General features: G+C 40.3%; 2 protein-coding genes and 1 long non-coding RNA gene across 4 annotated transcripts; 1 reads left to right on the forward strand and 2 right to left on the reverse strand.

Annotated features, from left to right (window-relative positions):
- Positions 1 to 637: 637 nt before the first annotated feature.
- On the reverse strand, positions 638 to 5,316 carry chic1 (cysteine-rich hydrophobic domain 1). Its single transcript, XM_085906228.1, has 6 exons — positions 5,156 to 5,316; positions 4,145 to 4,199; positions 3,134 to 3,289; positions 2,995 to 3,051; positions 2,454 to 2,513; positions 638 to 2,345 (listed from the first exon to the last, which is right to left on the reverse strand). The coding sequence occupies exons 1-6, from the start codon at positions 5,281 to 5,283 to the stop codon at positions 2,295 to 2,297; spliced, it is 507 nt and encodes a 168-aa protein (XP_085762354.1). The 5' UTR covers positions 5,284 to 5,316; the 3' UTR covers positions 638 to 2,294.
- On the forward strand, positions 4,811 to 9,378 carry LOC147060474 (uncharacterized). The gene is made up of 2 exons (XR_015065542.1): positions 4,811 to 5,379; positions 7,589 to 9,378. It is a non-coding gene; the product is annotated as an uncharacterized LOC147060474 (long non-coding RNA).
- On the reverse strand, positions 6,497 to 12,256 carry cdx4 (caudal type homeobox 4). 2 transcript variants are annotated; one of them, XM_085906225.1, is made up of 4 exons: positions 11,887 to 12,256; positions 11,752 to 11,820; positions 7,574 to 7,719; positions 6,497 to 6,915 (listed from the first exon to the last, which is right to left on the reverse strand). In XM_085906225.1, exons 1-4 carry the CDS (start codon positions 12,254 to 12,256, stop codon positions 6,598 to 6,600), a joined length of 903 nt encoding a protein of 300 aa, XP_085762351.1. In that variant the 3' UTR covers positions 6,497 to 6,597. The 2 variants fall into 2 exon arrangements, with proteins under 2 accessions (XP_085762351.1, XP_085762352.1); XM_085906226.1 differs by having other exon boundaries at positions 11,752 to 12,256.

Genomic DNA, 12,256 nt, shown 5'->3' on the forward strand with positions numbered 1-12,256 from the left:
TTGTCAGTATTCCGTACTTCAGACAATCCTGATTTGCTACGTACAGTAATTTTTGTTTAATATTATTAACGTTAAAGAAACACTTGCAAGTGTCAAGTTGCAATAATTGACCAAAGTATCAGTTGCTATTACGCTACACAAACGGTACAAATATAATAGTTTTGCATTGACTGGTCAAAAGTCCCCAAAAAAAAATGTCCAACATATTGTACAGCCTGACCCCTAGTGGACAGAATTGCCTACTGCTGAAGGCCTCATGTTCTGTTCAGTCCCAAATGATCAGAAAGTGTTGTAGAATTTAAATGTTCATTACCTGTAAATGGAGTTTTGTATGACAGTAAATGTTTCACTTTCTTACCTTATGGATGTTGGTCGAAGATTGGGCTGCAGGCCAGCAGGCTGGGTGACATGAAAACAATCAGACAAAGGCTCATAAAAGGGACTCTGGCTCGATTGCTCGACTCACTTTGAGGTCCGGCGACCAGTTTATACTGCTACTGCTGCTACTTGACTGTAACACTCGTGTCCAAGTAATTGCGGGCTGTCTTGTTAAAGTTAACGATTCCACCGCCGCGACTTGCCTAACAAGATTTGAACGAGGTTAGTTTTGTGGGGCAGAGACAATTGACAACAAATGGAATGTCCAAATGAGTTTTATTTGCTTTTTTTTCTAAGATGGGTGGTCACATGGGTAAACATTTTGGAAAAAATGCTAACAGGACATAAAATTCAGTCTGCAAGTCTGTGGTTCAACTATTGGAGAGGCACTCAAGTTAGTAAAAATGGATGCAGCCATGGAAGAAAAGAAGCATCTGGTCTTCTATGTAACACGAGTCCAATAACAAAACGAAAGGATCAAACTCAACCCGGAAGGTTTACACTGTTTTCATCGTGTGCCACGTTGAAATTCGGGTTTTCCTCAGAGACCAGTATGGCTGAGAAGGTTGGAAACTGCTTGGATTTTACGCATCTGACTGAAATAAGCAAATTTGATGCTAGCAGTACCTTGACCTAAAAATGGCCCAGCTACAAGTAAAGCAAACAGGGCCAAAACCAGAAACGGGTGAGCTGTGATGTTCAAAATGTGAGCCCAAGGGCACTTTGATTTCAAATCCAGTCGAGAGTATAGGTAAGAGTGTGAAAATGATGGTGCTGTGAGGTGACTAAAAAAAAAAAGAGCGAGAATCTTTTTAAACCTCATTGCGCCAATGCAAGATTCATCAGAACTTCGACGAGTGGCAGCACATGGATCGTAATTGCAAATACATTTTTTGACTTGTTTTCCAAGGTACTTTAATGCCGTCACATGTTGTATAGGAGAAAAAAAATATCTTAAGATTCGTACTTAAACATGATACATTCGTTTAAATGACCACAAATTACTATGAAACATTTTCCATGTGAAGTAATTCCCAAATTTCCAGTTTAAATTCCCATGGAAAGTTAACCAAACATCCAGATATGTTCCATTCCTTTGACCATATGGTATTTACACTTGTTCAGATTTATAACAGGAAATTGAATTTGATATCAGAAGTCACAAGTATTGACTAAGGGGTTGGGTAAAAATAAATGCTATTAGAAAGCCGTTTAGAAAAATTGCTATTTAGGCATAGATTTTCTGTTCGAGTGTAAATAAATCCATTTTATTGAAAAAGGGTATGACACTATTTAGCGTGAGTCGTCCAGCCCCTGGGCCACGACTTTGACACGTGTGAACTGGACAAAAACAAAATGACACAAATGAAGGGTTCCGATCTTCCTTATTGGCAAACATGACAGCTTCAACACTGTGGCGTATTATTAGGTTCTTTTGAACTACATATACTCTATATGGCTTACAAGGTAAACAGGTCCGTACGAACTCAAAAACGGCGACAGCAATTCATTGGCAACGACGACAGCTAATATGTAAACATTCGGTATTTACACAGAGGGAAGGAAACTTGCCAAGACATGGGTTTAAACAGATAAGCCAACGTAGCATTGAATTCACCTTCCATTTACACTCTTAAAAAAATAAACATAAGGCCGTAACATCTTCCGCTGGGGGTATTAATGCACTTTTACTGCCCCCCCCCCACCCACCCCGGGCCGATCATGAAAAAGGAGTGCAACAAAGGGGCTGACGAGTCTCACAGGCTGTGCAAAATGCGCTCAAAAGCAAAGTGACAGTGTGGCAAGAGTTTCATGTCCAGCTGCACTGGGAATTGGGGGGGGGGGTGGACATCGCTGTTTTTGTTTTTTCATTCCAACAAGGCACTGAAGTAGAAAAGGCATTGCAGGTTGCATCTTCAGTCTGGTCTCAATATTGGATACTTGGGTAAGAATTCTATAAGAATCACCTGCACACAACAAAAATCATGTTACTTTCATTTCATAGCAGTTGTCATAAGTGCACTGGAGTGATGTTGTGTAATAATCAGTTCAAACAAGGGATGAGCACAACTTACATATTCCGTCATGTTGCTGCTCTCACATTTTCTTTTGCTCAGCTTCCAGTGCAGGCCCAGCTGAACAGAAAAGACCAGATCAATAGACTCATCACACGCACACACACACACACACAGTCTGGCATGTGTGAGGTCAAACTGTGGCCAGACATGCTGAAGGGCTTTTTTTTTATGTCCATGCGCACGCACACACAAACACTTGTCACACAGACAACCAGACTGGGAAAGATATTGACAAAGATTAAGAGAGAGTTAGAGAGAAAAGAAAAAAACAGAAAGGAGAAAAAAGTGACAGAGTAAGAAACTAACAAAAATTGAGAATAAAACAGTCACGAGAGAGAGAAGATGGGAAAAATGGAGAAAGAGAAGACACAATTGGAAAGTGACAGTCACACATAGACAGGGAGAGGAAGTCAACGAAACACAGTCGGATTGAGAGACAGAAGGGGAAAAAACCCGGGAGAGATTAAGAAGACAGTCAGAGACCAACTGAGACAAAGATAAAAAGACAGAAAGTGAGCAACGAACGGAAGTTAGCTACCTTGTGGTACAATCGGTTGTTCTCCCATTCTAACAGCTTGTGAATGGACCTTCTTGTCTGTGGTAGGAAGAGAACACCGATGAGTCCTGAACGAAAAGTGCCGTTTTGGGGCACTCGAGTATTTTGTCTCTTCTCTGACCCTCTTGTTGAGACACATGACGGGCCACAAGCTGCATCCGGCCGTGCAACAGCAGCACAGACAACCACACAGCAGCCACTTGACGTTGACCGGCACGTTCTTCCTCAAGCAGGCGTTGACGCGACCCACACTGGCGCGGAACTCCTCCGGTGCCACCTAGCACCAAACGAAAGCGAGAGCAGGACGGTTTATTGATTGCTTGTGTTTGGCAAGAAGAAACTTCAAATCGTCGCAAACTCAGTCGCAGTAACTGGAGTTGAGTCACATTTATTTTTCCTCATCATTCCGCCATATTTGACATTCATGACATTTGTTTGGAATAAACTGAACTGTGTGCTCTTTCTCGATAGATGGATGTTTTCTGCGCAGGCGCGATCTTCCAACGTTGTCCCTGGCCTTGCGAGCGTGTCGAAGGCCTCAAAGGACAAGATAAGCAGCAGAAGTTGCCGCCTGTGGCAGGCGGGCGGGCGGGCAAGCTGGCCAGCACCGAGCTGAATGGATGCTCATTGCTGGCCCCGAGTCTGTACGCCATAAAAGGGGGTCGTAATCTTTTATGACAGGATGCAAAGGTCTCTTTGCAAACAAGCAAAGAGCTGGGAATAAAGCCCAGCAGGGCCTGATGTGCACCCTTCAATCATCATAATTGTGAGCTCGTCCATCACATGTCGGCCGGCCTCACAATGCCGGAGGTGCGCTTTATTGCCCCGCACTTCCCTCAGCCCCGCACGCGGCCCTGCAGCCTTTTTGTGCTCTTTCGTCTGACCCAGGAAACGGACCCTTTTCTTCTCGCCCTAGCATTATTTCGTCACCTGGAGTCGGACCCCGCGGTCGAGACCGGCCTGCCCACCCCCTCCCGCTGGCGGCTTACTCATTGACGGGGGCCCGCGTGGAAGCAACCAATCCGCCGACAGGAATGTTTGAATGGGGAAGACAAAAGAAGCGCCGTGCCTTTTAATTGTTCATCTGGAAGTGTGTAGAAAGGACAAGAAAAGTTCCGATGTGCAAATGTACCTTTCCCGTAAGAATAGATGGGAATTCACTATCGAATCTGTTGCTCAGTCCAAACCTGCACACAGGCAAACACATGGAGATCATAAACATTATGAAGATGTAATCAGTGTCTTCTTTTTGGTCTCCGATAAATTAAAAAAAACAAAACAGCAAGATATGTTCAAGTCCAGAGGCCACAATTTCCAAAGTGCTCCAGTGTCATGAAAAACAGTCCAATCAATAGATTCAACAGAAAGAAAATGCCTCTGTCAAAGAAAAATATTTTGTGAAAATAGTCATTAAGGCAAATGGAAAAAAAATCTATAGTATAATAAAGTCATTAAATAAAAAGAATAAGCTAAATATAAAATTTAATTAAAACATTACATTAATGAAAATAAAGACGATCTTAAAATCCGAATACAACAAATAAACAACGGTAAGTTTAGGGGAAAAAATCATTACAATTTAAGAAACAGGTCCATTAAAGGAGTTTAAACTCAAATAAAATAAATAAAAATGTCAAGAAGTAAAATAAAACTTGGCAAATCGTTCTTAAACCTTGAACAGGAGGTTTCGACAGCATTGGCAGTTCGGGTCGTAACAGATGACGTCACAAACGATGTAGGTTACACATAAGGTGCCAGTTTTAGCTTGAAGTAACCTCCTCAGTGCACAGTGACGTGTTTCACGCTCGTACGCGACTCATAAGGTCTACGACGTCCAAGTTAAACACGTTGACGTGACGTGACGTGTCGTTGAGCTCTTTAGCCAACGTCACGTCGCGTCACCAACTGTCCTCCTCGGCCGGCTGGACCACACCGAACAACAGCCTCAACTTATAGGTTGCCATGGAGACGCCAGGTGGTGGAGACGCTCTCTTCGTGTTCTAACAACACCCCGAGGGACAATTCTTATTCACTAAGTGAGCTACTTAGCTACCTAGCGGGTGCACAAGCTACAAGACGCAGAAGTGGCTGCAACAAAACACGACACCGTGACGAAACATAAGCAAGGAAAAAAAAAACGTACACTGTGATGTGTCCGGCACCGCGCATCACAACGGGATCCGCGCCGTATCTGGATAAGCGCTCCTCGATGACGACACGCTCGTCCTCGTCGTCGTCTTCTAACTCGTAAATGGTATCAAAGTCCGCCATGTTGGGACAGCCAGACGTGACGTCACACGCGGAGAAGCGCGCGCACGCCTGGACGTACGAGCGTGAGAGCGCGCACGCACGATGGGAGAAGGTCAGGTAGGAGATGCCCGAACATTTTACGTCCAAAAAAGCAATTTTGTACAATGTCAAGAGATTTGATATTATCACTATGAAATGAAATGTCCCATATATTGATCATATTCCCAAACATAAATAATCTAAAATAGAATTAGTGAGGACATTTATGTTTTTACATGACTATAGAAATGCTTTCAAACTACTTGGCATTTTTGAGTTGAAAGACAAGAGGGGCTCTCATAAATAATACCAAGTACTTTGACCCTTTTGACCCAAGCACTCCATTTACAATGATGTATATATCTTGAACACATTTATTGTATGGGGCTTGCAAGGTGCAAGTGTTAAGTAGGCCTCATTTGTAAGATGCACCCATATTTCACACCACAAATTTCACTGAGAATAACCCCCATAAGTAAACTTTATTGAGTGGTAAATGGGATGTCACTTGTAAAACACTTTTCTATCTTTGGTACTCAAAGCGCTTCACATTGCAGCAACTGCAGTTCAGCGTCTTGCTCAAGGACACTTTAACACGGTCACAAAATTTGGGGATCAAACCCCCAACCTTTGGGTTGAGAGACGACCACTACCATTGAGCCAATTATGCGGGCCCCTGCTGTTATATATTTAAAAAAATGTACAGTGCCCATAACTACTTTAATACATAATACTTCCTCATTTTATCTCTGCCCCTCAACTTTCTTTATATTTCATTTTTTAAAACATTTTTTAGACCTTCAAAATCATTACTTTAAAAATCTATGCATTTAAAGTTGTTTGGTAAATATGTTTGTATGTTTTCTAGCAATTAAATTCACATTTTAAACATGATGTTAACTTTTTAAAATGGATAGACTCCACAAAAACTGAAAAAAAAGTATTTTATATACATTGTTAAAATTGCCATAGAACACCATTCTATACCATTATCATCCATATATTTTTTTACACTTGAAAATTTAACATGATTATTCCCTGAGTTTTCATTTTATTCACAAACAAAGACATCACATCCCCTCAAAAACATTTATATCTCATTAAAATTCACAATGTCATCAAGCTTTAGAAGTTAGAACCCCTGGACCCCTTTCATCTTCCCTCCTCCTCCTCCTCTTCCCGCTAAGTTAATGAAACTATTATATTTATTAAAAAAAAAAGTCAAGCATTTTGAGTGAAGTGTCCTGCTGCAGCGAGTCGGAGTGCTCCGTTTGGTTCCGCGCGTTTGGCGCCACGTCACTGGCTCACAGTCACTTGCTGTATATTCCTGATGGACGGCAACGTGCTCATGGCCTGTGCTGGAGGGGGCTGAGGGTGGGGATGGGGATGCGGGTGAGGATGGGAATGGGGATGTGGATGGGGATGAGAGTGTGGATGAGGGGCAGGGTACAGGGTGCCGTGGATGTCTGTGGGACTCAGCGAGCCCGGAACTGGCAGGGGGCTGACAGAACCCGGGTCGCTGTGCACGGAGCCCCCGCTACCATCCGACTGGCCCATTTTCTTCTTGATCAGCTTGCGCTCCTTTGCACGCCGGTTCTGGAACCAGATCTTCACCTACAGCCAAGATACACACGCACATATCATATTTTTTGTTTGCCTTATTTTGTTGTTGAGTTTCTGTTGTATTTTTTAGCTGTCATTTGTTGTACTTTTTCATCTTAAATGTTTGAAATTTTATTTAACTATATTATATGTTGTTTTTCACTTTTATTTGATTTTATCTGTTCACTTTATTTTTCAATGTATCTCGTTTTAATTGTTTTTAATCCTTAAAGTATGTTTCATTTTTTGTTATTTTATCTTATTTTATTTATAGTTCTTTTATTCAATTTTATTGTTTTATCTTTTTTTTCCTGTGTATTGTAAAATCCCCCTTTTAAAGCCCTTTAAAAAAAACTACAAATAAATTACAATATTAAATGAAGGCCTTGTTGCACGACAGCATTTTTTTTTTTTTACTTCGGAGTCTTTTTTTTAACTTTATTCATTATAACCCTTTATTATTATATAATTCACAATAATTAAATAATCTCCGTCAATCATATTAATTTTGATCATTTACCTTACATTAAAAATGGATCACTCGCAAACTAATGTATTAACGTTTGACAATTTTAATTATAATGAAATAGAAATGAAATGAAAACAGCATAATACATAACGAATGCTACTAATGATTCTTTTTTTCTTGTTTGTGTGTTGCGTGTTCCACCTGTCTCTCGGACAGGCCGAGGTTGACAGCGAGCTCGGCTTTCCTCCTGATGGTGATGTATCTGTTGAAGTGGAACTCTTTCTCCAGCTCCAGCCGCTGGTGGTCCGTGTATACCACCCGGTACTTTTCCTTTGTCCTTGTCTTCCCTTTGCGGGACACATGGAAAACAAAAGCATGCACTTGCAGTTATCATTGAGCGGAGATTTCCAAACACTGTGTGTGACAAATTCGAACAGACTCTGAAATAGTTATGTGAATACTTGGCCGGCTGGATGTCAGCTACAGTTCACGTCGCCCTTGCAATGGGAATATTTGGACGCAGTGCGAGACACAAACGAAAGGGAATTTTCAAACTCATAGGTCGTTATTGAGAGACAAACTAGGTGCGAGACTTTGCTAGCTAGTAACAAGCTTGGACTGTCTACTAATGCGACTAAGCACGTTTCCGAGTCACTCCTAAGTCAGTAATCATCGTATCTCCTCCGCGGTTGCGAATGAGCAACACTTTTGACCAATATCACCGCAAAGGGATGATAAGGAAAAAAGGGGTAGTGAAGCTAATTGCTAAGCTAACCTGAGACACATGTAATCATGAAACACCAAATTTAATTCCATGGTGAATCAAGAACATTTTTAGTGTGCTTAAGTGCTGTTTCTCAAGTGAAACATACGCCATGGGCTTACAAAATTGTGAAAGACATGAGCCAGGGCTGGTCGGACCGGAAAGCGCTGGCCGGCCTTCAGCATGCCTGGACCGGCCCTATCAGCTGTGAGCATCAAATCCGCATCTCTGCTCTTTGCTCTTAACATACGCAAATGTCCGCTTTGATGTGACTAGCCAGTCACTCACCAGGATTTCTGAATTCTTGCAACGCACACACACACAAACACACACACACACACACATACAATCTGGCTTACTTTTTAAGGTTACATATATCTTTTATATTTAGTTTTTATTTAGAGTACAATTTTAGAGTGAGTGGAGTGCGGCTGCTACTTCATCTCCTCCTCAATTGCACCAATAAGTTAGTTTGGTCTTCATGCAGGGGATTGTGATAGCCATGGGTGGAGTTTGATTCTGAGTTTGATGAACCATTTTTATGATTTTAAGTCTGAGACTAACCTTTGGCAATAAAAATGAAATATTTTAAGGGTTCTAACACATGTTATGCATGGGTACCCTTAAATATGGAGGCCACTGCAGGTAATAGTCATTTGTAGCCACAAAATACTACATTGTCAGTGCAAATTGAATATAATGTGCACATGAATCAGTGTCGTCCTGAAATATTAATTTGACCATGATTAGCCTGTAACGTGCAAGAAATGCTAATCCTATTTACTTAACCAGATTTCTAAGTTCTTTGTTGGAATACTGCCAAATGCACAGAATTAGTTTTCAATCATGTTTCATTTTATTAAAATGTCTTTCATGACAGTGTGAAACTGAACTATGATGTGTTTTATACGGTCAGTCCAATTTTTAACCCAAATTGGGTTGTTTTTAACCCAACATTTTAAGTGTGTATATTTGATCAATCACGGTCAAAGATACACTGCAGAATAATTCGAATAGATTTATCACATACCGATATGCCACATGCATGTTTTCATCTGTCATCATCTGGATTTTATTTGACTCTTCCTTAACGATGTTGATTTGGTTTGTATTATTAACGATCCCAAGCCACAGCATTCACCTTTCATTCTACTTTTACTTTAATAGACTTCCACACTTCATACAAACCTTTTTATCTGATTGAATTGTGCTCATGGTGTCAATAAACGGATCTGCATATTTATCCCCCACCCTCTGCTTTGTTGCGCGTGTCTCCCTCTCGTGTAACGTAACGTAACGTAAGTAGTGATGACGTCACGCGCACGCTGCTGAGGTCCCGAGCCTGTTACAGCCAAGCCTATTACAATGCTGATTTGACTCATTTTATGAATGAGTTCGCTTTGGAGAGTAGACATGGCAAACTTTTGTGTGCGTTCAAGGGCCACATTTGGTTCTTAAAACACAAATTATTCGGTGATGAGGATTACAAGAATGGAAAATAGAACAAGACAACAAGAAAATGCAATAAAAAGTGTTTAAAAAATGTGAATGTTTTTTAGATTATTTACAATAAATACTGACAACGGGTGTAAACTATGTAATGGGCTATAGTTTATTTTGAAAAAACACATGGATGCTTTTATTAATTTAATTTGAATTAAAATCTATTATTTAACAGTATAAAATCCAAGATATGAATTGGATATGTCAAAAACTTTATTGTAAAATTGTAATTTTGAATGGTTCCACTAGGAAATTAATTGTACATAAAACATGAACAACATACGTACAATTTTTACTTGCATTATTTTTATGAAATAATTGATCATTCTACTTCAAATTGATCAACTATATAACTCCTCCAAACCAATTCTTCAATACAAAAAAATTGTAACTCACAAAATATACTATACTGATTGAATATTCTTATTGTATTTTTATTATGTACACGAAATTATTTAAACAATGCTTAAATAAGATAAACAGCATGCACAAAACAATAAATTGGTAACCAATAATTTATCATCTAGACATGAAGATTAATAAAAAAATATATTTATCTTCCTTTCTATCTTTTTATTTTAATAAGAAAAATGTGTTGCTATTAGATATTTAAAATGCAACGTTTCACTCAAATCAACTGCTTTTTTGATAAATACAGAAATGTTAACTTAATATTTGTTTCTCCTTACACAGTAGTTTAGTTACTATTCTTAAATACAAGTGCAGGCTGTTAAATATATTCGTAGCTATTAAATGCGCAACATAAATTCAAACTATTTTTTGTCTTTTTTCATTATAATTATGAATAAATCGACAATCTTGTTAGCAATGCTGATTGTGCATCCTAATGTAGTTAATGACCAATGGTTGATCTATTGGAACAAGTTTGCATTCTTGGGAGGAAGCACATTTCAATTGGGGCCTTGAGCTGGAAAGGAGCCAAATAGGGTCTGTGGGCCTATTAACAGTGGAAAGAATATGAAGTTTAATATGTGAGTACTAATAAGGCCAAAACATTTTTTGGGAAACTAAGCAGAGTGGTCCTAAACACAAAGTACTTTATTGGGAGAAAATATCTCTGCGGATCCAAATATGGTTCATTTCTCATGAATTAAAAGCAGACTTTTTTAGTCAGCAGATATGCGTCTTATCCCAAATTGTGGTGTGAAAATGCACCCTTCGATAAATCAAAAATAAACTTTAGGAACAAAATATGATATTTTTTAACAGAATATAATGAGCCTTTCAAATAAGTGAAATGTCACTGGCCTGAACCAAAAGCAGTATTATGGATTCTTGCTCCTTTAATTGTACTTTATGCAATATTTGATAGGGACAAATAACTTTTAGTTACCATATGTGGTTCTTTGTTCTAACATTTATCAACCAAAAATGCAGCATACTTCCTTGGCCCTTAAAGATGCCAAATATACTTTTTGTGACTATGACTTGTAAGGAGAACATTTAGGAACCAAAAGTAGTACACTGTCATATCAAGAACGTAATACACGCTATTAAACAAGTGTAAATCCCTATGAGGAACCAAATATGGTATCGTTGCTGCACGAGTGCAAACTAAATATTGGGCCTTTATATTATCCATCCATCCATTTCTATTATTATTATTATTGGCCATCACTGTTAGGAACCAAATATGGTAACCATGACACTATTAAATAAGGGGATAACGACTTTGGGAACCAAATATGGATCTTTGGAACCAACAGGATTGCAAATTTTAAGGATATGTGCAAAAAAACCCCACATATTAATAAACTAAAATGATATGTCGTTAGTAGTGTAAAAGACACACTAAAGACTTTAAGCAACCAAATAGAATTCCATGGGCTATTATGGGTGTCATTTACACTCAATTATATAAAAAAAATATATATCACAGTGGGGATCCAAATATGCTCCAATTTAATAAGGAAAAAGAACAACTTTTGGAAATCAAGTATGGTTCTTTGCCATATTATAAGTGCCAAAAATACAAAGTTAAATTGTTCACGTGCCGAGTGTGAAAATAATATGTAATAAGGATAAAATAACGTTAATACGAATTTATTTATGAAATGTATGTTGGTCAGATTGTTTTTTGTGCGTGTCTCACCTGTGGAGGAAGACTGCGCAGTTTTGCTCATCCACTGGTACGAGTTGCGCCTTTCTCGGTCGGGCGACATGTGCGCGCTCCCGCCGCCGCCGCCGCCGCCGCCGCCGCCACCGCCGCCACCGCCTCCACCGCTCCCGTCGTCCGTGGGCGGTGGCGGCTGCAGGAGCGCGGAGGCGGGCGGCGGGTGCATGTGTGTGTACTCGGGCGAGCAGTACGACACCTGCGCCGGCGACGAGTTATTGACTGGGGTGGCCAGCGGGTTCGGGGGCACCATGCCGTAGGCGCTCCAGTCCTCCCGGGAGGCTCCGTACCCTGACGGTCCCCAGCCACCCGTCGCCTGACCGTGGCCGTGCGAGTCCATATTGGGGACGTGATGGTATCCGCTGAAGTCGGGGTACTGCGGCGAGGACACGAAGTTTTGGGGGGGCAGGCTGATGCTGGAACGCCGTACGGGGCCTTGGTGATACATGCCGCTCTCTTTATCCAGGAGGTATCCAACATACAT

This window comes from Syngnathus leptorhynchus, chromosome 2 (assembly GCF_054491065.1).
Source record: "Syngnathus leptorhynchus isolate UIUO chromosome 2, UIUO_Slep, whole genome shotgun sequence".
NCBI lineage: Eukaryota > Metazoa > Chordata > Actinopteri > Syngnathiformes > Syngnathidae > Syngnathus > Syngnathus leptorhynchus.